We start from the raw sequence: 26,953 nt of genomic DNA on the forward strand, positions 1-26,953 counted from the left end.
CTTAAAATAATTTTCTTCCAGACTTTTAGAGAATTTCTACTCCATGCAGTATTGGATCAGCTTTCACGACTTATTCCAAAGTCATAATTGATGTTTTTCTACTAAGAACTACTGATTTCTTTCGTACCATTAGGTATGAAATAATGACGATAAATCTCCAGTTGTATAGGAAAGCAAAGACTCTGGTTTTCCATTTCCTTTAGAAATGTTCATTGAAATAGTAGACAGCCGAAGTTTCGTCTTGTGAAAAGACATGTGAAAGTGAAAGTCACTTAGTCCTGTCTGACTCTTTGTGACTTCATGGACTATAGGGGCCATGGAATTTTCCAGGCCAGAATACTGCAATGGATAACCTTTCCCTTCTCCAGGGAATCTTTCCAACCCAGGGATTAAACCCAGGTCTCTTGCATTGCAGGTGGATCAATGACTAACAATGAAATGAGAAAATACAACAAGGGATAGAGGAAAATGATTTGGGTTGGGGAAAGTGGGAGAAGAGAAGGAGGGGCAAGTGGAGGGAAAGAGAAGAGGTTGGGGAGGGAAGGGGGAAGGAATGAAAGAAAGAAGGAAAAACAGAGAAAGGAGGAAGAGGTCAGGAGGAAACAGAGTAGAGAAAAAGAGAGGAAGAAGGGAGCGTGGGAAACATCATTCTTACAGCTCGAGAAGAAAAGGAGTGTCTGTAATGGCTGAAAACTGGAGAACTCCTCAGAGAAACAGGCGTTACATCAAGTGAATACAGTAAACTGGCAGAGATAGAAACAATTTCACAGAAAGTCTAGAAATGAGAAGGAACAGGAACAAGTGAGTGAAGACCTTGGAGTGTGTTTCAGTTGACTGTTGTGAGCAGCAATCTGCTCACTGAGCTATTAGCCCCCTCTCATGTCTCCTGAGCAAAGAAGCAAGAAGACTGAGAGCTGTGACCAGAGACACAGGGCACGTCCCCCTGCCTCTACAGGGTGCAGACCACCCTCTCCAGAGGACAACGTCCTGGGCGTGACTATGGGAGTGGATGACGCTACCAAAGGGAGACCAGTTAGGGAGGCCGCTGCGCCCTGCATCCAGGCCGTGTTGGTCCACAGAATGTGGATGGAGCTCTGAATGGGCAGGTTAAGTCTGAGGGGCCAGGCTCCCAGGGAGTATGGGACAGAGAGCAGGGAGCTGTGCTCGCCACCCAGAAAGGGCACCTCCTCTCTCTACCATCTGCTCTCTGCTTCAGCCACCAGGACCTCCATCCTTATTCAGAGATGTCTGTGCTGACAAAGCCCCATTTCTTAGGGTCACAAGTAGTCAGGACAGTGTCACCTGTCAGGTTGGATAGTGAACATTGGGTGTCAGGCATCATGTTGACTCTCTGGGGCTCCCGGCTGCTGTCTGAGGGGAGAAACCCAGGACAGAGAGCACTAGGAGCATCTGAAGCAGGAGCACAGGTGCTCCCTGCTGCCTTGTTGGGTGGTGGCATCAGTGAACAGAAGGGGAGGGGAGGAACAGCCCCACTGCAGGATTGAGGGGAATCATGGTCTTCCTAACTCCTCTAATTGGCTGTGGGGATGCCCAGGCTATCTCCAAGGCTGTGTCCTAAGGCCCCCCTGCTGGGTGGTCCAGGGGAGATAGCTGAACACTTACTTACATTAGGTTCAGCAACAACTTGAAGGGAGAGGCCTCAAAATCTGTCTAGTCTATGCATTTGGGACATCCAGACTGTTCAAAGATTCTCTGTTCATTTGGCTGCCCACTGCGTTACCCAGAGTTCAAGATTATGGCCTTGCTTTATCTTTGCAATGTTACCTTTCTGCTGGCAAAAAGAGCCTTGCTCATTACTGCATCTCATACTTGCAATGTATGCTCCATGAAGTGCTCCTACGAAGGGTTGAATGAAAGTTTGGATGAAAAAAAAATGAGCTGGATGTATGAAGGATGAATTCTTCAAACCAAAGCCTGGACCTCTCCCAGACCACTCTTGTCCTGTGTTGGAACATCCAGTCTCTCTGTCCACCCTCCGTCACGTGGCTGTGTGTCTCTGCCCCAGTCTCCGCAGGGCATCCTTCACGTCCTTGTTTCTCAGGCTGTAGATGAGGGGGTTGAGCATCGGGATGACCAGGGTGTAGAAGATGGAGACCACCTTGCCCTGCTCCATGGACGCCACAGCTCCTGGCTGGGCATACATGACAAAAAGGGTCCCATAAAAGAGGGACACAGCTGTCATGTGGGAGCCGCAGGTGGAGAAGAGCTTGTGCCTCCCTCCTCCTGAGTGCATCCTCAGGATGGTCACTGTGATGTAGCCATAGGAGGTGAGGACCACGAGGGTGGTGCCCACGATGATGAGGCCACACAGGCCAAACATGACCAGCTCACTGATGGTAGTGTCAGCACAGGCAAGCCTGAGTAATGGAGGGACATCACAGAAGAAGTGGTTGATGTGGTTGGAGCTGCAGAACGGGAGGCTGAATGTGAAGCTGGTCTGCAGGATGGAGTTGAGGCAGCCCCCGCAATAGCAGCCCAGCATCAGGCGGGCACAGACCGAGGGGCACATGGAGATGGGGTAGTGCAGGGGGCTGCAGATGGCCACGAAGCGGTCATAGGCCATCGCGGCCAAGAGGAACCCCTCAGTGGTGAGGAACAGGGAGAGGAAGAAGAACTGGGTGGCACAGCCCCCTAAGGTGATGACCTTGGAGGAGGACAGGAGGTCAGTGAGCGTCTTAGGGTAAATGACAGATGAGTAGCCCAAGTCCAGGAAGGAGAGGTTCTTGAGGAAGAAGTACATCGGGGAGTGCAGACGGGCATCCAGGGTGATGACCACCATCATGGTGAGGTTTCCCAGGACGGCCACCACGTACAGGGCCAGGAACAGAGCAAAGAGCAGGGCCTGGGTCTGCAGACCACCCTGAAATCCATCCAGCACGAACTCCTGCAGAGGCTTCACTGAGAGGCTTCCGTTTCTGTGGGGTGACATGGCCCTGAGCAAGACACAGGGCAGAGGGCAGGCGGGAGGCAGGGAGGGGGTGCAGGTCAATGTCACATGGTCGTCCTTCCTTGGAGATCAAGGACTTTCAGCACCTCGCTGCCCACTGATAAAGAGACTATCAGCTGCCCAGTTCTGCTTCCAGATGAATACAGACTGACCTGAAAAGAGAACATTTCCCCTTATCCATTAATGCATAAATGTGGAAGTTCCTCTCTCTCTGGGTGACTCTGAGCTGCTGTTATGGGGTGTGTAGTGGCTGCCAGGAGCTTTGGAGGCTGAAAACTTGAAGTGTGAGGAGTGTTGCAGTCTCCTCTGTCTCTTCTCAATAAATGCTTTCCATCTCCATAGGGATGTTCCTGAGCTGTGTAATGTCCACTCCTCACTCAAGTATCTACTCCTGCACTTTCCTGCCTTATTAATTCATTCACTGATTTTATGAATGTTTATTGAACACCTCATGCCAGCCTGGTGGTGTGTGGTTGATGATTGTCCCTCCAGGCCAGGCTGGGACCAGAGCAGGAACCAGCACCAACCAGGAAAATTTCTCTGTCTGTCCTGCAGACCCTGAGCCCCATGGAGCATCAATGTGTGAACCTGGACCACAGCTGCATTCTGTCTGCAGAGCACTGTGCATCCTTGAGCATCTCAAGGGGCCTCAAGCCAAAGTCCTGATGTTTAAAAATATGAGAAGGGGACACCAGGAAGACCCTGAGATCTATCTTGGCATGATGGCAAACATCAACAGAACTGTTTGCATCCTTGAGAATGTAGGGATTTTTTCTTGCAATGTACAGATAGCGGACAATTTATGGGGAGGGGACAGCCAAGCTTCATGGCCTGAGAAGCAGCAGGGCAGGGCTGTGACACATTTGGGATGTGGGGATGTCTTCCTCCTGTCCTTACTTCTATGCCCCTGGCTCCTCAGCACATCTCATATAGTGATTGCTTGAGGCAGTGGGAGCCTCCAACACGGTCACATCTGCTCAGGGTCTGGGTCCTCCTGCTGGGTGCTTTTTCCTGTCCCTGTCACAGCCCAGACCTCCCTTGTCCACACTGGATGGGGCTGACCACCACACCATCATGGGACATGGGGACCTGCTGTGTGCTGGCCAGAGGAATGGTTGGAGATGCAGCCTAGAGAGGGAGCAGTGGGAAGGAGGGCGGGCGCAGCGCCACGGTGCTGCTCAGGAAGGTGAGGAGGATCAGGGAGAGGATGTAATCTATGTCAGAGCAAACCCCACAGTTCCTAGAGGGCAGGTCCGCAGCATGGCGGAGCTGGCTGCCTTTGCAGGGAGTGAGCTCCCGTGCACTGGGGGTGTGCAGTCAGAGGCTGGGTGGTCAGTGATGCCTGTGGAGGAGTGATGACCCCATGTTCCCTCTTAGCGTAAAGTTCTCTTGGAGGATGATCTATAAGAGCCCATACTTTGCAACCAAAAGTGTTACAAGGTACAAGGGTTAGTGGTCCCGCTTTCCCCTCCTGGGAGACTTACGTCTAATCTTTTCATGAGAGCAGAGAGGGACAGTCTGTCTGACATGTGCAGGCAGGGTCCACTCAAATTTGAATTTGGATATGTGCACTGAGGTTGGACAGGGTGCTGCCCTACCCATGTTGGCCACAAGCCCTATCCACCGAGGCCTGTCCTGCACACACACCCTGTCTGCCCGCCCAGGTCCTCACCTCATAATAATCTCAAAGTGACCAGAGTGACCACCTTCACCCACTATCCCCAGATTTGGTGACCTTGCTGTTATGTCCCTGAGGGTTCCCAGCTGTATTTATGTTGCTGTTTCCTGGGACATTCATCCACCTCAGGGGTCTTGAGTCATCACAACAGCGACTCCTCGCATGCCTGGGGAGCACATGAGGACTGCTTGGCACTTTCACCTGGGAAGCCAAGCTTCCAAGCTTGTTTTGAAGAACTGAGCACGTTCTTCTGGCTTGTTGAGATGACCAAGTGGGGCACTGTAGCGGCTTCAGTAAACCTGCCTCTGAGTTGAGCCTGACAAACACCTCCAGGGTGAAGCAGAGAAACCCAGCGCTGCTTTGGAGGATCTATTGAATATTTGTAGTGACTGTGTCCTGAATCCTTCCCTTGCAAACTCTCATCACTCAAGAGTGATCTGAGCTCCTGCAGCACCAGCACTGCCTGATGCTTGTTGGGTTCAGGATCTCAGGCCACTGACTTAAAATCCACTTTTGTCCAAGGACCCCTGATTATATCTACTCTCGTTAAGCTCAGACCTGCTGCCCTAACTGCCCCTGCCCAGGGCAGTGGGGAGTGAGGTACCTTGTTGTCCAGGATCCAGGCTCCCAGGACTCACCTGTCAGTGATGCTGACCACACCCTGCTGAGTGATGACCACACTGCTCCTGTGATGTCAGGAGGGGCATGGCTCACCCAGGACGCTATGCTCCCGGGGAGGACAGGACTCCTCACCAGGTCTGTGCTGATGATAATGATGTGGTGCTAAGGGCCCCCTCCCTTGTCCACCTCTGTCTTCCTGTGCAGGGAAGTGAGAGGGAGGAGGGGACACACAGGTGAAGCAGGCTCTGGCTGCAGGAACTCCTGGGCCTTGATAGAAGCCGAGAAGGGGATGGACTCAGTCACCTGACTCTTCACATTATCTGTCCTCTGGGCAACATGTCAGGTTCCTGTACCTTGGGGTCACTCTGCTGGGAAGATGCCCTCTATTTGCAGGGCTGGGACTTGAGGCCTCGAATGGCCAATTAGGTGAGAGCTGGGCTTCTGAGTGCACTGGGACTCACAACCCCCTGGGTCCCGGGAGCTGCAATCCTGTGGCCAATCGTCCTTGGATGCATCTCAGTCCAGTACAGGGGAGGCAAGAAGCCTGAAGTCCATGAGGGAACCCTGAGTGTGGGTGGGCAAACAGTAGAGAAACGCAGACAATTTATATGGACTCTATGGACGTCCTTGGAAAGATCTCCCTGGGCAGCAGGTGGGATCTCCTGGCCCACAGCCCTTTCTCCTCCTCTGCCCCATCCTCATCTGTTCTTGTGAGGAAAAGTGACAGGTGGGGAGTCTGTACCCAGGGCAACAGCACAGCCCTTTCAATGACACCTATTACCATTATGATCCTTTTTCATGCTGAAATTGTCCTGTTTTTGGCTATTTGGATTCTCTTCAAAGCAGCCCTACACTCACTGAATATAGCTTAAATATATCACATCCATCAATACAAAATATTTTAATCCCAGTGCTTCTTCCAGCCCAGGATTTCTCATGATGTACTCTGCATATAAGTTAGGTAAGCAGGGTGACCATATACAGCCTTTACATACTCCTTTTCCTATTTGGAACCAGTCTGTTGTTCCATGTCCAGTTCTAACTATTGCTTCCTGACCTGCATACAGATTTCTCAAGAGGCAGGTCAGGTTGGTCTGGTATTCCCATCTCTTTCAGAAATATCCACCTTTTATTGTGATCCACATAGTCAAAGGCTCTGGCATTGCCAATAAAGCAGAAATAGATGTGTTTTTTTTTTTTTTTTCTGGAACTCTCTTGCTGTTTCGATGATCCAGCAGATGTTGCCTATTTGATCTCTGGTTCCTCTGCCTTTTCTAAAACTATCTTGAACATCTGGAAGTTCATGGTTCACATATTGCTGAAGCCTGGCTTGGAGAATTTTGAACATTACTTTACTAGCATGTGAGATGAGTGCAATAGTGTGGTAGTTTGAGCATTCTTTGGCATTACCTTTCTTTGGGATTGGAATGAAAACTGACCTTTTCCAGTCCTGTTGAGTATTCCAAACTTGCTGGCATATTGAGTGCAGTACTTTCACAGCATCATCTTTCAGGATTTGAAATAGTTCAACTGGAATTCCATCACTTCCACTAGCTTTGTTCGTAGTGATGCTTTCTAAGGCCCACTTGACTTCACATTCCAGGACGTCTGGCTCTAGATGAGTGATCACACCATCTTGATTATCTGGGTCGTGAAGACCTTTTTTGTACAGTTCTTCCATGTATTCTTGCCACCTCTTCTTAATATCTTCTGCTTCTGTTAGGTCCATACCATTTCTCTCCTTTATTGAGCCCATCTTTGCATGAAATGTTCCCTTGGTATATCTAATTTTGTTGAAGAGACCTCTAGTCTTTCCCATTCTGTTGTTTCCCTCTATTTCTTTGGATTGATTGCTGAGGAAGGCTTTCTTATCTCTTCTTGCTATTCTTTGGAACTCTGCATTCAGATGCTTACATCTTCCCTTTTCTCCTTGGCTTTTTGCTCCTCTTCTTTTCACAGCTATCTGTAAGGCCTCCCCAGACAGCCATTTTGCTTTTTTGCATTTCTTTTCCATGGGGATGGTCTTGATCCCTGTCCCCTTACAATGTCAAGAACCTCAGTCCATAGTTCATCAGGCACTCTATCAGATCTAGGCCCTTAAATCTATTTCTCACTTCCACTGTATGAGCATCAGGGATTTGATTTAGGTCATACCTGAATGGTCTACTGAATTGAAGTGAAGTTGCTCAGTCGTGTCCGACTCTTTGTGACCCCATGAACTACATGTAGCCTACCAGGCTCCTCTGTCCATGGGATTTTCCAGGCAATAGTACTGGCGTGGATTGCCATTTCCTTCTCCAGGGGATCTTCCTGACCCAGGGATTGAACCCGGGTCTCCCGCATTGTAGACAGACACTTAACCATCTGGTGGTTTTCCCTATTTTCTCCAATTTAAGTCTGAATTTGGCAAAAAGGGGCTCATGATCTGAGCCACAATCAGCTCCTGGTCTTGATTTTGCTCCCTGTATAGAGCTTCTCCATCTTTGGCTGCAGAGAATATAATCAATCTGATTTCAGTGTTGACCATCTGGTGATGTTCATGTGTAGAGTTTTCTCTTGTGTTTTGGAAGAGGGTGTTTGCTGTGACCAGTGCATTTTCTTGCCAAAACTCTATTAGTCTTTGCCCTGCTTCATTCCGTAGTCCAAGGCCACATTTGCCTGTTACTCCAGGTGTTTCTTGACTTCCTACTTTTGCATTCCAGTCCCCTATAATGAAAAGGACATCTTTTGGGGGTATTAGTTCTAAAAGGTCTTGTAGGTCTTCATAGAATCGTTCAAATTCAGCTTCTTCAGCGTTACTGGTTGGGGCATAGACTTGGATTACTGTGATATTGAATGGTTTGCCTTGGAAACGAACAGAGATCATTCTGTCATTTTTGAGATTGCATCCAAGTACTGCATTTCAGACTCTTGTTGACCATGATGGCTACTCCATTTCTTCTGAGGGATTCCTGCCCACAGTAGTAGATACAATGGTCATCTGAGTTAAATTCACCCGTTCCAGTCCATTTTAGTTCGCTGATTCCTAGAATGTTGACGTTCACTCTTGCCGTCTCCTGTTTGACCACTTCCAATTTGCCTTGATTCGTGGACCTGACATTCCAGGTTCCTATGCAATATTGCTCTTTACAGCATTGGACCTTGCTTCTATCACCAGTCACAGCCACAACTGGGTATTGTTTTTGCTTTGGCTCCATCCCCTCATTCTTTCTGGAGTTATTTCTCCACTGATCTCCAGTAGCATATTGGGCACCTACTGACCTGGGGAGTTCCTCTTTCAGTATCCTATCATTTTGCCTTTTCATACTGTTCATGGGTTCTCAAGGCAAGAAGACTTAAGTGGTTCACCATTCCCTTGTCCGGTGGACCACATTCTGTCAGACCTCTCCACCATGACCTGCTCATCTTAGGTGGCCCCACAGGGCATGCTTAGTTTCATTGAGTTAGACAAGGCTATGGTCCTAGTGTGATTAGATTGGCTAGTTTTCTGTGACTATGGTTTCAGTGTGTCTGCCCTCTGATGCCCTCTTGCAACACCTACCATCTTACTTGAGTTTTCTTACCTTGGGCGTGGGTTATCTCTTCACAGCTGCTCCAGCAAAGAGCAGCCACTGCTCCTTACCTTGTACAAGGGGTATCTCCTCACCGCCACCCCTCGTGACTTTGAACGTGGAGTAGCTCCTCTAGGCCCTATTGCTCAGCTATTAAAAAGAATGCATTTGAATCTGTTCTAATGAGGTGGATGAAACTGAAGCCTATTATACAGAGTGAGTAAGTCAGAAAGAGAAACACCAATACAGTACATTAACACATTTTTATGGAATTTAGAAAGATGGTAATGATGACCCTTTTGCTGTATGCAAAAGAGACACAAATGTAAAGAACAGACTTTTGGAGTCTCTGGGAGAAGGCGAGGGTGGGATGATTTGAGAGAATAGTATTGAATCCTGTATATTATCATATGTGAACTAAATCGCCAGTCCAGGTTCGATGCATGAAACAGGGCACTCAGGGCTGGTGCACTCGGATGACCCTGAGGGACAGGATGGGGAGGGAGGTGGGAGGAGGTTCAGGATGGGGAACACATGTACACCTATCGCTGATTCATGTCAATGTATGGCAAAAATCACTACAATATTGTAAAGTAATCAGCATTCAATTAAAATAAATAAATTTTTTTAAAAAAGAAAAAGAATGGTAATGCACTTCAGTATTCCTGCTTGGGGAATTCCATGCACAGAAGGGCCTGGTGGGCACACTCCAAGGGGTTGCAAAGAGTCAGACACAACTGAGTGATTAAGACACACACATATCCAAATTATAGGTGATATGGGTGATGTTTTACCATATCTCTCTTAACAATAATGCAAGAGAAAAATTGTAGTCATGTTACAATTGGTTATATCTATCAATCAAATCGATTCTACTTGACATAGACAGAACAATACATTCAGCAACTGCAGAGTAAATTACCTTCAGCACATGGAACAGGATTCTAGTAGACTCCATAGTGATCCCTTCCCCTCAATAAATGTCTGCCTGAAAATGCAGAATGTGATCTTAATTGGAAATGGGATCTTTCCAAATGAATTAGCTAGGATGAGGTCATGCTGGATTAGGTGGGCCCTAAATCCACTGACAGGTGTTCTTCTGAGAAGAAGAGATGAAACAGAGACGCAAGACACAAGGAAGAAGGACAAGTAAAAGCTGGGCAGAGGTTGGAGTGATGCATCAACAGGGGCAGGGGAGGAGTGTCAAAGATGCCAGAGGCTCCAGAAGCCAGGAAAAGGCACGGAAAAGTGTCTCGAATTTTCAAAAGCAGCAGGCCCTGGAGACAACTTCATTTTGGACATCTATCTGCTAGACCTGCAAGAAAGCATCATGTTGTGAAAAGTCACCGTGTGTTGATCAGTTATGGCAGCCCTGGTCACTGACGCAGGAGGGCAGGGAGGCAGTCCGCTTTCACCTGACAAGGTCAGCAGCACACCTTCAGTCTCCCGTCTCAGGGCGATGTCACCTCTCCAGCTCTGTGTCAGAACGTACTTGCAGAGATCTTGATCCTCTTTTCCAATTCTTCCATATTCTAGTTCACTTATTTCAATTGTTTCAAACATGATCACACATCACAATTTACTTGCAGAATCTTCTTAAAGACAACTTTAGATTACTTCCTTTTTAATTTTTTCAGTAATGGGTATTATACAATGGACATTTTTGCCCTCCCTAAAGTTTCATGTGCTCAGTTCAGTTCAGTTCAGTCACTCAGTCGTGTCCAACTCTTTGCGACCCCATGAATCAAAGCACGCCAGGCCTCCCTGTCCATCACCAACACCCAGAATTTACTCAAACTCACGTCCATAGAGTCAGTGATGCCATCCAGCCACCTCATCCTCTGTTGTCCCTTTATCCTCCTGTCCCCAATCCCTCCCAGCATCAGAGTCTTTTCCAATGAGTCAACTTTTGCATGAGGTGGCCAAAGTACTGGAGTTTCAGCTTTAGCATCATTCCTTCCAAAGAAATCCCAGGGCTGATCTCCTTCATAGTGGACTGGTTGGATCTCCTTGCAGTCCAAGGGACTCTCAAGAGTCTTCTCCAACACCACAGTTCAAAAGCATCAATTCTTTGGTGCTCAGCTTTCTTCACACTCCAACTCAAACATCCATACGTGACCACAGGGAAAACCATAGCCTTGACTAGACGGACATTTGTTGGCAATGTAATGTCTCTGCTTTTGAATATACTATCTAGGTTGGTCATAACTTTTCTTCCAAGGAGTAAGCGTCTTTTAATTTCACGGCTGCAGTCACCATCTGCAGTGATTTTGGAGCCCCCCCCCCCAAATAAAGTCTGATACTGTTTCCACTGTTTCCCCGTCTATTTCCCATGAAGTGATGGGGCTGAATGCCATGATCATCATTTTCTGAATGTTGAGCTTTTAGTCAACTTTTTCACTCTCCACTTTCACTTTCATCAAGAGGCTTTTTAGTTCCTCTTCACTTTCTGCCATAAGCGTGGTGTCATATCCAAATCTGAGGTTATTGATATTTCTTCTGGCAATCTTGATTCCAGCTTGTGTTTCTTCCAGTCCAGTGTTTCTCATGACGTACTCTGCATATAAGTTAAATAATCAGGGTGACAGTATACACTTGATGTACTCCTTTTCCTATTTGGAACCAGTCTGTTGTTCCATGTCCAGTTGCACGTCCAGTTCTGTTGCTTCCTGACCTGCATACAGTTTTCTCAAGAGGCAGGTTAGGTGATCTGGTATTCCCATCTCTTTCAGAATTTTCCGCAGTTGATTGTGATCCACACAGTCAAAGGCTTTGGCATAGTCAATAAAGCAGAAATAGATGTTTTTCTGGAACCCTCTTGCTTTTTCCATGATCCAGCGGATGTTGACAATTTGATCTCTGGTTCCTCTGCCTTTTCTAAAACTAGCTTGAACATCTGGAAGTTCACGACTCATGTATTGCTGAAGCCTGGCTTGGAGAATTTTGAGCATTACTTTACTAGCGTGTGAGATGAGTGCAATTGTGTGGCAGTTTGAGCATTCTTTGGCATTGCTTTTCCTTGGGATTGGAATGAAAACTGACCTTTTCCAGTCCTGTGGCCACTGCTGAGTTTTCCAAATTTGCTGGCATATTGAGTGTAGCACTTTCACAGCATCCTCTTTCAGAATTTGAAATAGCTCAACTGGAATTCCATCACCTCCACTAGCTTTGTTTGTAGTGATGCTTTCTAAGGCCCATTTGAGTTCATACTCCAGGATGTCTGGCTCTAGATGAGTGATCACACCATTGTGACTAATTGGGTCAAGAAGATCTTTTTTGTACAGTTCTTCTGTGTATTCTTGCCACCTCTTCTTAATATCTTCTGCTTCTGTTAGGTCCATACCATTTCTGTCCTTTATCGAGCCCATCTTTGCATGAAATGTTTCCTTAGTATCTCTAATTTTCTTGAAGAGATCTCTAGTCTTTCCCATTCTGTTCTTTTCCTCTTTCTTTGCATTGGTCACTGCAGAAGGCTTTTTTATCTCTTCTTGCTATTCTTTGGAACTCTGCATTCAAATGCTTATATCTTTCCTTTTCTTCTTGGCTTTTCGTTTCTCTTCTTTCAACAGCTATTTGTAAGGCCTCCCCAGACAGCCATTTTGCTTTTTTGCATTTCTTTTCCATGGGGATGGTCTTGATCCCTGTCTCTTGTACATGTCATGAACCTCAGTCATCAGGCACTCTATCTATCAGATCTAGGCCCTTAAATCTATTTCTCACTTCCACGGTATAAGCATCAGGGATTTGATTTAGGTCATACCTGAATGGTTTAACGATTTTCCCTACTTTCTTCAATTTAAGTCTGAATTTGGTTAAGGAGTTCATGATCTGAGCCACAGTCAGCTCCTGGTCTTGTTTTTGTTGACTGTATAGAGCTTCTCCATCTTTGGCTGCAAAGAATATAATCAGTCTGATTTCAGCTTTGACCAACTGGTGATGTCCATGTGTACAGTCTTCTCTTGTGTTGTTGGAAGATGGTGTTTGCTATGACCAGTGCATTTTCTTGGCAAAACTGTATTAGTCTTTGCCCTGCTTCATTCCACATTCCAAGGCCAAATTTTCCTGTTACTCCAGGTGTTTCTTGACTTCCTACTTTTGCATTCCAGTCCCCTATAATGAAAAGGACATCTCTTTTGGGTGTTAGTTCTAAAAGGTCTTGTAGGTCTTCATAGAACCGTTCAACTTCAGCTTCTTCAGCGTTACTGGTTGGGGCATAGACTTGGATAACTGTGATATTGAATGGTTTGCCTTGGAAACGAACAGAGATCATTCTGTTGTTTTTGAGATTGCATCCAAGTACTGCATTTTGGACTCTTTTGTTGACCATGATGGCTACTCCATTTCTTCTGAGGGATTCCTGCCCGCAGCAGTAGATATAATGATCGTCTGAGTTAAATTCACCCATTCCAGTCCATTTTAGTTCACTGATTCCTAGAATGTCGACATTCACCCTTGCCATCTCTTGTTGGACCACTTCCAATTTGCCTTGATTCATGGACCTGACATTCCAGGTTCCTATGCAATATTGCTCTTTACAGCATTGGACCTTGTTTCTATCACCAGTCACATCCGCAGCTGGGTATTGTTTTTGTTTGGCTCCATCCCTTCATTCTTTCTGGAGTTATTTCTCCACTGATCTCCAGTAGCGTGTTGGAAACCTACTGACCTGAGGAGTTCCTCTTTCAGTATCCTAGCATTTTGCCTTTCCATACTGCTCATGGGGTTCTCAAGGCAAGAATACTGAAATGGCTTGCCATTCCCTTCTCCAATGGACCACATTCTGTCAGACCTCTCCACCATGACCTGCCCATCTTGGGTTGCCCTGCAGGCATGGCTCAGTTTCATTGAGTTAGACAAGGCTGTGGTCCTAGTGTGATTAGATTGGCTAGTTTTCTGTGACTATGGTTTCAGTGTGTCTGCCGTCTGATGCCCTCTTGCAACACCTACCATCTTACTTGGGTTTCTCTTACCTTGGGCGTGGGGTATCTCTTCACGGCTGCTCCAGCAAAGCGCAGCCGCTGCTCCTTACCTTGCAAAGTATTGCTCAATATTCCAGATAAAACATCTGCATCTGCTTCATTGACCACGTCAAATCTTTTGACTGTGTGGATCACCACAAACTGTGGAAAATTCTTCAAGAGATGGAAATACCAGAACGCTTTACCTGCCTCCTTAGAAATCTGGAATCAGGTCAAGAAGCAACAGTTAGAACCAGACGTGGAACAACACACTGATTTCAAATTGGGAAAACAGTACATCAAGGCTGTATATTGTCTCCTTGTTATTTAACTTCTATGCAGAGTAAATCATGCAAAATGCCATGCTGATGAAGCACAAGCTGGAAAATCAAGGTTGTCGGGAGAAATATGAATAACCTCAGATATGCTGATGATACCACCCTAATGGTAGAAAGTGAAGAACTAAAGAGCCTCTTGATGAAAGTTACAGAGGAGAGTGAAAAAGTTGGCTCAAAACTCAACATCCAGAAGACTAAGATCATGGCATCTCGTCCCATCACTTCATGGGAAATAGATGGGGAAACAGTGGAAACAGTGACAGATTTTATTTTGGGGCTCCAAAATCACTGCAGATGGTGACTGCAGCAATGAAATTCAAAGATGCTTGCTCCTTGGATGAAAAGCTATGACCAACCTAGACAGCATATTAAAAAGCAGAGGCATTATTTTGCCAACAAATGTGTGTCTAGTCAAAGCTGTGGTTTTTCCAGTAGTCATGTATAGATGTGAGAGTTGGACTATAAAGAAAGCTGAGCGCTGAAGAATTGGTGCTGTTGAACTGTGGTGTTGGAGAAGACTCTTGAGAGTCCCTTGGACTGCAAGGATATCAAACTAGCTAAATATACAGGAAATCAGTCCTGAGTATTCATTGGAAGGAATGATGCTAAAGCTGAAACTCCAATACCTTGGCCACCTGATGCAAAGAACTGACTCATTAGAAAAGACCCCGATGCTGGGAAAGATTGAAGGCAGGAGAAAAAGGGTATGACAGGGGATAAGATGGTTGGATGGCATCATTGACTCATGGTTATGAGTTTGAGCAATTTTCTGGGAGTTGGTGATATACAGGGAAACCTGGCATGCTGCAATCCATGGGGCCTCAAAGAGTCAGACACAACTGAGTACTGAACTAACTGATGCCAAGGAGTTCCATGTGGTTGATACTTTGAACCAATTCTATCAGATAACAATATTTCTGCTTGCTTTATCAGTTACGGAGAGAAGCATGATAAAATATCAACCATGTTTTGGAGATTTACATTTGTTTTCATTTCTGTCAGTTTTTACATTACATATTTTAAATCTTTATTAGTTGTATACATATTTATATTTTTCACATTACCCAGTTTGATTGAACATTTGAATTATGAAATGCCCCTTTATGAGCAAATTTTCCTCCTGAGGTCTATTTTGTATTTTGATGTTTATTAAGCCACAAAAGCCTTGGTTTTCTTGGGATATTCATGATACAAGTTTCTCCAGCTTGCTGGGGTCCAGCCTCAGCAGAGTCCAGGGATATCCTCAGGATGAACAGCATCGGCGAATGAAAGAATGACATGGGGAGACCAAGCTTCAGTGAGCGAGGCCCGTAACTTTATTTTTAAAAGGGGCTTTTATACCCTGGCTTGTACATAGAAGAAAATGAAAGATGCAAAGTCATGCAGAGTCAGCTCAAACATTCCAGCAGTTTTGCCTTTATCAAAACCAGGATTTTTTCCTGCATACCTTTCCCATAAACAAGAGTCTTATGTTGTGTACATTATCTTCTGGCCTTGGGGGCCTATTGACATTTTATGACCGTTTTTTGATAAAGGTTGATCAACCTGAAAACTTATTTTCCCTTGAAGTGTTTTTTCTTTATACCTCTAATCTGTGTCAGCCTCAGAAAGTACTAAACAGAGTTACATTCTCATGGAGCAAAGGTGCAGCGGGTTACAACAACAACAACAAAAAAGAACTTATTAGCTCAAAGGTCTGATGTGGTTAATACCAAGGCTACTATTTGTTTTTCTTACATTACAACTATATTAACTAATGCACTCCCAGGCACACAATGGATAAGGGATATGGGAACTTGGCAGCAAGCATTGGCTCAACAATGAAACCCTTCACCAGTATTATTTTAATAAAACTTTTTCACCCCTCAAAGGGCTCTATATTTTTAGGATGCTTAGACTTCCCATGTCATGGCTTGTGAACAATCATATGTGTAGCTGCAAGAGTCTAGATAGACCTGCCAAGCAAGCTAGAATGCCAACAGGGGGGTTTGAACTGAAATGCTCCTTTCATGCCCAGGAGACTTATCAACTAGAGCCCTAAGTTGGTTTTCTCCAGAGAAAGGTGGTTGGGGATAGCCCCCTGTTAATGTCAGAAGAGTTGGTGAAAGGCATCATATAGTAAACAGTAGACAGACAGATTTTGGTTTGGGGTAGATGCTCAAGCAGGTCCAGGGAATCCCTCGAGTCCTGATCCGCCTTGCCTGTCAGGTCTCCTCCACATGACCTTGTCATGGGTGGGATCTCCCGTGCTGGCTCCCAGCACCAGCTTTTCACTTGCATACTTTCTATATTTTAATGTGTGTATGTTCAGTCACTCAGTCATATCCTACTCTATGTGACAGATGGACTGTAGCCTGACAAGCTCCTCTGTTCATGGAATCTTCCAGGCAAGAATACTGGAGTGGTGGCCATTTCTTTCTCCAGAGGATATTCCCAACCCAGGGATGGAACCCACATCTTCTGTGTCTTTGGCGGCAGGCGGATTCTTTACCACTGTGCAACCAGTTTGGCCCCTATATTTTAATAGTAAATATAAATCACGTTTATGCTTTGGTTTGGGATTTCTGTCCAGGATTAAAATATTTTGTTTTAACAGATACTTTTACTCGACCTGCCCTGAGGGAAGGGCCATATTATGACTTAGAGTGGGCTGTGCTGCTCCTGCAGACACAGAGTCCTGCACATCACTCTTCATCACACCAACACGCCAGGATAGAGCAGAGGAGGAGGAAGAGCTGTGGGCCAGGAGGTCACACCTGCAGCCCTAGGGAAGTCATTCCAAGGATGGCCACTGGGTCCCTCTGATTTGCTTCTCATCTGGTGGATCGCAGCACTCCCAGAGGAATTTCAGGCTCCCTTACCCCTCTTGTTGTGGGCTGACATGTATCAAAGGAATTTTACCCACAGGACTACCTCTTCCAGGGACTCAGGGTGTTGGGAGTCCCAGCGTACTCAGAGCTTAGGCAGCAACTAATTGGCCACTTGAGGCCTCGAATCCCAGCCGTGCCAGGTGGAGAGATCCTCCCCAGCAAAAGATCCTAGTGTGCAGGTGCCTCGGATGCTGGCCGGCTAAGGGGACAGAGAGAGGGGGAGGTAAGTTCAACATGGTCCACTCTGGTTGAACTGTGTTGTGGGACCTCCTGGTACCCAGAACTAGAGGACCTGGGCAGACTATCACTGGCATCTTGTGGGCCACCCCTGTCCCCTCCTCAGTCTCACTTCACTGCAAGGAAAGCAGAGCTGAAGAGGGAGAGGGGGCGATTCCTTGTGCCACTGAGAGTACAGGGCTATTTGCACAGGGGTGGGCAGCCAAGGTGGGTAGGGGCCATTACACTTAGCACCAGCTTCAAACACATATGCGAGAGGATCTTGGGCAACCAAGGTCAGACTGTCCGCCTCTGCTCTCATGTGAGAGTTAGGGTCAAATATTCCAGAAAGGAAAGCCTAAATATTCCAAAATAGGACAGCCTATTTCTTCCACATCCTCTATTGAGAGAGAGCCCTGGCTCTCATAGACAACCTTCTAAGAGAACTTCAGTCTCAGAGGGAACGTGAGGGGTCATCACTCCTCCATAGGTACCACTGACCTCCAGCCTCTGCTTGCACACCCCGACTCCTGGGGAACTCACACTTTCAAAGTCAGATATCTCGCTGATGCTACAGATCTGACCTCTAGAAAACATGAAACTCTATAAAATCAGCTTTCACCCTCTCACTAATCCTCCTCCCCTCCCTCGGAGGCACTGTGGCTCTGTGCTAATCATCCATCCTTCCTACTCCTGCTCTTAAGTTGCATGATATCCTGTTAATTCCTCTGGCCATCACACAACTGGTCCCCATGTTTCATGAGAGTGTGTGGCAGACAAGGGAGGTCTGGGCTGTGACAAGGACAGGAAGCAGCACCCAAAGGGGGACCCAGACATTGAGGCAGATATGACCATGTTGGTGGCTTCCATTGCTCCAAGCAATCACTACATGGAGTGTGCCAAGGTGCCAGTGGCATGGAAGTAAGGACAGGGGGAAGACATGGCATGCCCTGAGTGTGTCACAGTCCCTGTCTGACAGGGGCTGTCCGCTGCTGCTCTCCATGAACTATGCCACATCAGGACATAGCAGGAAAGAACCCTTAGATTCTCAAAGATGCAGAGAGCTCAAAATCTCAGAGACAATGAAGCTGAGATATCTCTCATGGTCTACAGGGGTGACAGACAAATCACCCACATTAGCCTGGTGAGGACTGGTCCCTGCTCTGGTCCTGGCCTGGCCTAGAGATAAGACCATCACTGGGTTGAGTCAGGATGGCAAAAAGGGCTTTACAATTTCTGAAATTAAAGTAGGGCTAAAATAAGAGACTTCCCTGGTGGCTCAGAAGTTAAAGCATCTGCCTGCAATGCGGGAGACCTGGGTTAGATCCCTGGGTTGGGAAGATCCCCTGGAGAAGGAAATGGCAAACCACTCCAGTATTCTTGCCTGGAGAATCACATGGACAGAGGAGCCTGGTGGGCTACTGTTCATTGGGTCGCAAAGAGTCAGACATGACTGAGCGACTTCACTCACTCACTTAACTCAAAATAAGGAACAGAACATGCAGTATTAGATACTCGAACAAACTGTAGAAATGGCATGACTCAGAAGTATCCCCATGGGGAGGGAAAACGTGTCCTTCATAAATGACCAGGAGATGCAAGCCGTAATTACACCGTAGACACTCAGCTCTGGAGGAGCCCTGGACAAACCCCGTGACAACAGCTCAGAGTCTCCCAGAGAGAGAGGGCTCCATGCATGACTATGAAGGCACAAGTCAGTGGAAATGTTTACAATTTCAGATCAATCTGAGCTCATCTGAAAGGAGAAATGGGCAGTGGATAGTGTGTTGGTCCATGGGCACTGAGGCACGGAAGGGTGTGTGTGACCCACGGGAGGATCACCATGTGACCTTGACCTGCTCCATCTCACTGTCTCTCTCCGGCTCTTGACTCTCTGCCCCTGTAGCCCAGTTCAGGGAAATGTCACCCTATGGAAATGGAAACCTTTCAGCGATGCCTTTGCAAGAGTTTGTACTGGATGGATTTCAGACCCAGGCCCTGCTCTTTGCTCTGTTCCTGGCCCTGTACGTGGTGGTCATCCTGGGGAACCTCACCATGATCGTGGTCATCACGCTGGATGCCCATCTGCACTCCCCAATGTACTTCTTCCTCAAGAACCTCTCCTTTGTAGACCTGTGCTACTCGTCTGTCATCTACCCCAAAGCCCTGGCCAACTTCTTTTCCTCCTCCAAGCTCATCACCTTTGCAGGCTGTGCCACTCAGTTCTTCTTCTTCTCCATGGTGGGCACCACTGAGGCATTCCTCCTGGCCGTGATGGCCTATGACCGCTTCATGGCCATCTGCAGCCCCCTGCGCTACCCCATCTCCATGTGCCCCTCGGTCTGTGCCCGCCTGGTGTTGGGCACTTACTGTGGGGGCTGCCTCAACTCCATCCTACAGACCAGCTTCACATTCAGCCTCCCGTTCTGCAGCTCCAACCACATCGACCACTTCTTCTGTGATGTGCCGCCTCTGCTCAAGCTTGCCTGTGCTGACACTACCATCAATGAGCTGCTCTTGTTTGGCCTTTGTGGCCTCATCATCGTGGGCACCATACTTGTGGTCCTCACCTCCTATGGCTACATCACAGTGACCATCCTGAGGATGCGCTCAGGAGGAGGGAGGCATAAGCTCTTCTCCACCTGCGGCTCCCACACAACAGCCGTGTCCATCTATTATGGGACAGTTTTTGTCATGTATGCCCAGCCAGGAGCTGTGGCGTCCATGGAGCAGGGCAAGGTGGTCTCTGTCTTCTACACCCTGGTCATCCCGATGCTCAACCCCCTCATCTACAGTCTGAGAAACGAGGAGGTGAAGGATGCCCTGTGGAGACTGGGCCAGAAGCACACAGCCACGTGATGGAGGGTGGCCAGAAGGGGCAGTGTGTCTTGACGTCAGGACAAGATGGCTTCATGGGAGGCACTAGGTTTGGTTGGAGAAATTTTTTCCTTATTCCCTCAATTCATTCTTTCATCCAACATTTCATTCAGTCCTTCACATACCATCGGCCACACATTTTGACTACGAGATACAAAGTGAATGAGACATTTTCTTTGGCATCAGAAAATTAATATCATCAATGGGGCACGACTCTAATCTTGAACTTTGTAGGTAGAGTGACGAACAGAGAGTCTTTGAGGCATGGTATGTGTCTCAAGCTCAACTCTACCAGTGAAGGTGCATAACTAGACAAAGTCTCTGGCCATTTCCTTCACATCTTTCCTGAATCGAATGCAAATGTGTGCTCAGAATTCTCCCCTGGACCACCTACAAGGGGGGCTTTAGCACACTCAGCCTTGCCTCTTGCTTGGTGGAAGCCTGAGATGACCACTGCCAATTAGGAGGAGTTAGGAAGACCAGGTTCCTCCTTAATTCTGCAGTGTGGTTGTTCTTCCACCTTCCGCTCCTGTTCACTGATACTGCCACAGCAACAAGGAAGCAGGGTGCACCTGTGCCCAGCTTCAGAGGCTCTCAGTGCACCCTGTCCTGGGTTTCTCCCCTCAGACAGCAGCTGGGAACCCCAGGGAATCAATGTGAATGCCTGATTCTCAAAGCTCAACTGACCCTTTACCACATAGCCTGGCAGGTGACACTTTCCTGACTACTTATGACCCTGACAAATGGTGCTTTGTCAACACAGACGTCTGTTAATAAAGGTAATGTTCCTGGTGGCTGCAGAAGAAATCAGGGGTTGCTAAAAGATGGCGAACTTTCTTAGCAGGGAGCATAACTTTCTAGCCCTGTCCTGCACTCCCCAGGAGCCTGGTCCCTCAGTCTTGACCTGCCCATTCAGAGACCCATCCTCGTGCTCCATGGACCCAACACACAGCCTGGACTCAGAGCCCAGAGGCCTCCTCGTGGCGTCTTCCTTTAGCAGCGTCATGCACTCCCATGGTCACCACCAGGAACTTGTCCAGTGAACCTGGGAGTGGCCTCTGATCACAGTTCTCCATCTCTTGCTCAGGAGAACTGTGGGGAGGAGCCAACACCCAAGCATCAAATTGCTACTCACCATCACTTATTTCCAGCACACTCCAAGGTATCTGCTGGATTCTTGGCCCCATTTGCCTTCGCTTTGAGCTCTCTAAAATTATTTCTGCCTCTGTAGTATATTACTGTAATGATCTGATACAATATATTTTTTGTTGAGTTTCCCCGAATTACCTCTCCATGATATCGTGCTTTTCATCCTCTCATGCCGTAATATTGTTCTATCTCCCACCCACTTTCCCTTGTCCTCCTCATCATCCTCATTCCCCACTCCCTCCCCCTCCACTTCCCCTCCTCCCCCTCCTCTTCCCCTCCTCCCCCTCCTCCTCCTCCAATGCCCCCCCCCTTCTCTGTCTCCCTCTCATTTGTCCTGTATCATTCTATGGGGGTTCAAATAGGTATTCTTTTACCTATACTATCTTACAAGAATATCTTTCAAAAAAAATAATAATATCTTTCGGACTCACCTAGAGCCAGACATTGTAGAATGTGTAGTCAACTGGGCCTTAGGAAGCATCACTACGAACAAAGCTAGTGGAAGTGATGGAATTCCAGTTGAGCTATTTCAAATCTTAAAAGATGATCCTGTGAAAGTGCTGCACTCAATATGCCAGCAAGCTCAGAAAACTCAGCAGTGGCTACAGGACTGGAAAAGGTCAGTTTTCATTCCAATTCCAAAGAAAGGCAATGCCAAAGAATACTCAAACTACCGCACAATTTCACTCATCTCTCACGCTGTAAAGTAATGCTTACGTGAACTGTGAACTTCCAGATGTTCAAGCTGGTTTTAGAAAAGGCAGAGGAATTAGAGATGAAATTGCCAGCATCTGCTGGATCATCGAAAAAGCAAGAGAGTTCCAGAAAAACATCTATTTCTGCTTTATTGACAATGCCAAAGCCTTTGACTGTGTGGATCACAATAAACTGGAAAATTCTGAAAGAGATGGGAATACCAGACCACCTGACCTGCCTCTTGAGATACCTATATGCTGGTCAGGAAGCAACGGTTAGAACTGAACATGGAACAACAGACTGGTTCCAAATAGGAAAAGGAGTATGTCAAGGCTGTACATTGTCACCCTGCTTATTTAATTCTGTACATGCTTTGCAATATTCTGCCACTTAATAGGTTCTCAGTCCATATCTAGTGGCTGATTATAATTTGAGTTCAGTGTTAATTAGTCACTCAACTCCAAACTGTAACTTATAGTTCTGTTACATTATTGAGTTAGTGTAGTGCTGGGGTCCAGCCTCAGCAAAGTCCAGGGATACTCTCAGGATGAACGGTGTTGGTGAAGGAAAGAATGACACGGGGAGACAAAGCTTCGGTGAGCGAGGCCTGTAGCTTTATTTTCAAAAGGGGCTTTTATACCCTGAGTTGTACATAGAGCAAAGTGAAAGATGCAGAGTCATGCAGAATCAGCTCAACATTCCATCAGTTTTAACCTTGATCAAAACCAGGTTTTTTCCTGCATACCATTTCATAAGCAAGGGTCTTATGTTTTGTACATTATCTTTAGGCCCGGAGGCCTGTTGACATTTTATGACTCTTTTTTGATAAAGGTTGGTCAACCAGAAAACTTATTTTCCCTTGAAGTGTTTTTTTCTTAAATTCCTTAATCTGCATCACCCTAAGAATACTTAAACACCGTTACATTTTTATAGAGCAAAGTTGCAGTGGGTTACAACAAAGAAAGAACTTATTAACTCAAGGTCTAATGTTGCTAATGCCAAGGCTACCACTTGTTTTTCCTGTATTCTAACTATATGCACTCCCAGGCACACAATGGATAAGGGATATGGGAACTTGGCAGCAAGCATTGGCTCAACAATGAAACCCTTCACCAGTATTATTTTAATAAAACTTTTTCACCCCTCGAAGGGCTCTGTATTTTTAGAATGCTTAGGCTTCCCGTGTCATGGCTTGTGAACAATCATATGCATAGCTGCAAGAGTCTGGATAGACCTGCCAAGCAAGCTAGAATGCCAACAGGGGGATGAGGGGTTGAATTGAAATACTCCTTTCATGCCCAGGAGACTTATTGACTAGAGCCCTAAGTTGATTTTCTCCAGAGAAAGGTGGTTGGGGATAGCCCCCTGTTAATGTCAGAAGAGTTGGTGAGAGGCATCATATAGTAAACAGTAGACAGACAGATTTTGGTTTGGGGTAGATGCTCGAGCAGGTCCAGGGAGTCCCTCGAGTCCTGATCCGCCTTGCGTGTCAGGTCTCCTCCACATGACCTTGTCATGGGTGGGATCTCCCGTGCTGGCTCCCGGCAGTGTAAAATAAACATCTTGAATTTCAGGACCATACTGTACTTTAAATTGTTTCTATACTAACTTTTTTTAAGATTATAAGTTTCTAATTGTGTTTAAAAAACAACATTTTTGTTGTACCTGCTTTTAAGTGTACAGTTCAGTAATGCTCAGCATATTCACCTTCTCGTGTAACAAATCTCCAGAACTTATTTCATCTTTTTTCATCTTGCAAAACTGAACTGCATACCCCTCAGCAGTAACTCTGTATTTCCCCTGCCTCAACCCCTGGCAGCCAACACTTTAATTTGTCTCTATGAATGCGACCACTTTAGATGCCTCACATAAGCAAAGCATACAATGTTTGTCTTTTTGTGTGTCTGGTTATCTCACTTAACAAAATGTCTTCAAGTTTTATCCGTGTTGCAGTAAATATCAGTATTTTAATCTTTTAAAAAGCTAAACAATATTCCCTCATACATACACCACAACCTTTTGTTTACCATTTTATTCACCAGTGAACACTTGTGCTTCTTCCACCTTCTGCCTATGATGAAGAATGCTGCTATGTATGTAGGTGTGTCAATATCTCTTGTAGTTACTGCTATCAAATTGAGGCAGGATATACACTCAAATATGTGATTACTGGATCTTATAGTAATTTTTTTTTAATTTTGAAGGAACCTGTAAAGAATTTTCTATAGTACTTTTTACATTCCTATCAACAGTGCAAGAATGTTCAAATTTCTCCTAGTCAACATATATACTTACATACATACAACATACAAACATACTTTTGTTTCTTTTGTATATCCATCCTGATAGTTCCAAAGTATTATCACATTGTTTTTTATTTTCATTTCACTAATGATTAGTGCTGTTGAACATATTTTCATGTTAGTTGTCAATGTGTATAATATCTTAGAAAAATAAGCATTTATATTTAGAGAAATATATATTCATAGCTTGACGATTCTTCATTGAGTTTTTGTTCTTGCTGTCATTCAGTTGCTCAGTTGAGTCTGACTTTGCAACCTCATGGACTGCAGCACTCCAGGCTTCTCTATCCTTCACCATCTCCCAGAGTTTGCCCACACTCATATCCACTGAGTTGATAAATGCCATCCAACCATCTCATCCTTGGTCGCGCCTATCTTCTCCTGCCCTCAGTATTTCCCAGCATCAAGGTCTTTTCCAGACAGTCAGCTCTTCATATCAGGTAGCAAAAGTATTGGAGCTTAGGCCATAGTATCAGTCCTTTCAATGAATATTCAAGTTTGATTTCCTTTAGGATTGACTAGTTTGATCTCCTTGCTGTCCAAGGGACTCTCAAGAGTCTTCTCTAACACCACAGTTCAAAAGCATCAATTCTTTGGCACTCAGCCTTCTTTATGGTCCAACTCTCACATCCATACATGACTAATGGAAAAATCATAGATTCAACTAGATGGACCTTTGTTGAGAAAGTCATATCTCCGCTTTTGAATATGCTCTCTAGGTTTGTCATAACTTTGCTCTGAATTCCATGGCTGCAGTCACCATCCACAGTGATTTTGGAGTCCAAGAAAATAAAATCTGTCACTGTTTCCATTGTTGCCTCAACTATTTGCCATGATGTGATGAGATCTGGATGCCAAGATCTTAGATTTTTTTAAATATTGAGCTTTAAGCCAGCTTTTACACTCTCCTCTTTCACCTCATCAAGAGGCTCTTTAGTTCATCTTCATTTTCTGTCATTAGAGTGGTGTCATCTGCATATCTGAGGTTGTTGATATTTCTCCCAGCAGTCTTGATTCCAGATTGTGAGTCATCCAGCATGGCATATCGCATGATGTACTCTTGAGAGAGTTAAAACTTAGGCAGGTTGATAGGGAGTCCAAGGCACCTTTAAGGTGGAGGTGAACATTTTTGTTCACATTCTTTTGTATTAATCATGTAGGCTGCCCAGGCAACAGTTCATCTTGCTCATGCTTTCATTAAGGCTTTTGCAACAGTGTATCTTGCCCTAAAGAGCTGGCTTTTCTTTAGATATGGAGCTAATGAATGTGCAGTAGTAAGGTATCTTAATCATGGGTATGGTTTTCTTTGTCTGTATGTTAATGATTATAACTGTAACAAATCTTGCCTGGGAACCTGTTTTCTCATATCCATTGCTTACACAGCAACACTATATCTCACCCAGAGACATTCTGCCAGGAACCCATTCTCTTTGACAAATCTTGGATGAATGTTATCTTGGGATGTACTCTGTGGGAGAAGGATTCTGGTTAAACTTTTACAGCCTTGTACAGTCTTGAAGTGTTCTTTTTATCTTCCTAGCAGCCAGCTGAAAAGTAAATACTGCCCTGCTAAAACTAGTAAGGGGATGTATTCTTTCTTCCCCCTTCTGAGGTGTAGAAGCTTTTATATTCTTTCACTTTAGTAATTCTCTGCTGTACAAAGCTCTGAATGACTAAGACTGTGTCTTTGATCCCAGAGTGAAATTTTCCTTGAATACCACAAATTTGACACCAGCCACCATAAGATATCACTCTGCATATCAGTTAAATAAGCAGGATGACAATATACAGCTTTGACACACTCCTTTCCCAATTTTGAACCAGTTTGTTGTTCCATGTCTGGTTCAAACTATTGCTTCTTCAGCTGCATACAGATTTTCCAGGAGCCAGGTGAAGTAGTCTGGTATTCCCATAACTTTAAGGATTTTCCACAGTTTGTTGTGATCAACACAGTCAAAGGCTCTAGCATAGTCACTGAAGCAGAAGTAGACTTTCTGGGGATTTTCCTTGCTTCTTTGGAATAGATTCAAGGGAGTTGATATGGTAGACTGCATGCCTGATGAACTATGGACAGAGGTTTGCAACATTGTACAGGAGGTGGTGACCAAAATTATCCCCAAGGAAAAGGATTGCAAGAAAGCAAAGTGATTGTCTGAGGAGGCCTTACAAACAGCTGAGAGAAGAAGAAAAACAAAAGGCAAAGAAGAAAAGGAAAGATATACCCAGCTGAATCCAGAGTTCCAGAGAATAGCAAGGAAAGATAAGAAAGCTTTCTTAATGAACAATGCAAAGAAACAGAGGAAAAAAATAGAATGGGAATCACTAAAGGTCTCTTTAAGAAAATTGGAGATACCATGGGAACATTTCAAGCAAAGATAGGTACAATAAAGGGGAAAAACGGCAAGGAACTAACAGAAGTATAAGATATTAAGAAGAGGTGGCAAGAATACACAGAAGAACTATACAAAAAGGATCTTAATGACCCAGATAACCACGATGGTGTGGTCACTCACCTAGAACCAGAAGTGTGAAGTCAACTGGGCCTTAGGAAACATCACTACAAAGAAAACTAGTTGAAGTGATGGAATGCCAGCTGAGCTATTGCAAATCCTAAAAGATGATGCTGTGAAAGTGCTTGACTCATTATGCCAGCAAATTTGGAAAACTCAGCAGTGGCCACAGGACTGGAAAAGGTCAGTTTCTATTTCATTTGCAAAGAAAAGTGCCG

The 26,953-nt window shown here is 45.6% G+C and overlaps 2 protein-coding genes across 2 annotated transcripts; one reads left to right on the plus strand and one right to left on the minus strand.

The window, feature by feature from the left end:
* Nucleotides 1-1,999: 1,999 nt before the first annotated feature.
* On the minus strand, nucleotides 2,000-2,950 carry LOC138437058 (olfactory receptor 9S13-like). Its single transcript, XM_069583615.1, has one exon. It carries the CDS (start codon nucleotides 2,948-2,950, stop codon nucleotides 2,000-2,002), a length of 951 nt encoding a protein of 316 aa, XP_069439716.1.
* Nucleotides 2,951-19,120: 16,170 nt separating this feature from the next.
* LOC138428720 (olfactory receptor 9S13-like) lies at nucleotides 19,121-20,059 on the plus strand. The gene has a single exon (XM_069569505.1). It carries the CDS (start codon nucleotides 19,121-19,123, stop codon nucleotides 20,057-20,059), a length of 939 nt encoding a protein of 312 aa, XP_069425606.1.
* Nucleotides 20,060-26,953: the final 6,894 nt, after the last annotated feature.

The sequence above is a fragment of the Ovis canadensis genome, chromosome 1, assembly GCF_042477335.2.
Source record: "Ovis canadensis isolate MfBH-ARS-UI-01 breed Bighorn chromosome 1, ARS-UI_OviCan_v2, whole genome shotgun sequence".
Classification (NCBI taxonomy): domain Eukaryota; kingdom Metazoa; phylum Chordata; class Mammalia; order Artiodactyla; family Bovidae; genus Ovis; species Ovis canadensis.

Coding starts and splice junctions, on each gene's coding strand:
- LOC138437058 (XM_069583615.1), bottom strand. CDS start 2,950: ATGTCACCCCACAGAAACGGAAGCCTCTCAGTGAAGCCTCTGCAGGAG.
- LOC138428720 (XM_069569505.1), top strand. CDS start 19,121: ATGTCACCCTATGGAAATGGAAACCTTTCAGCGATGCCTTTGCAAGAG.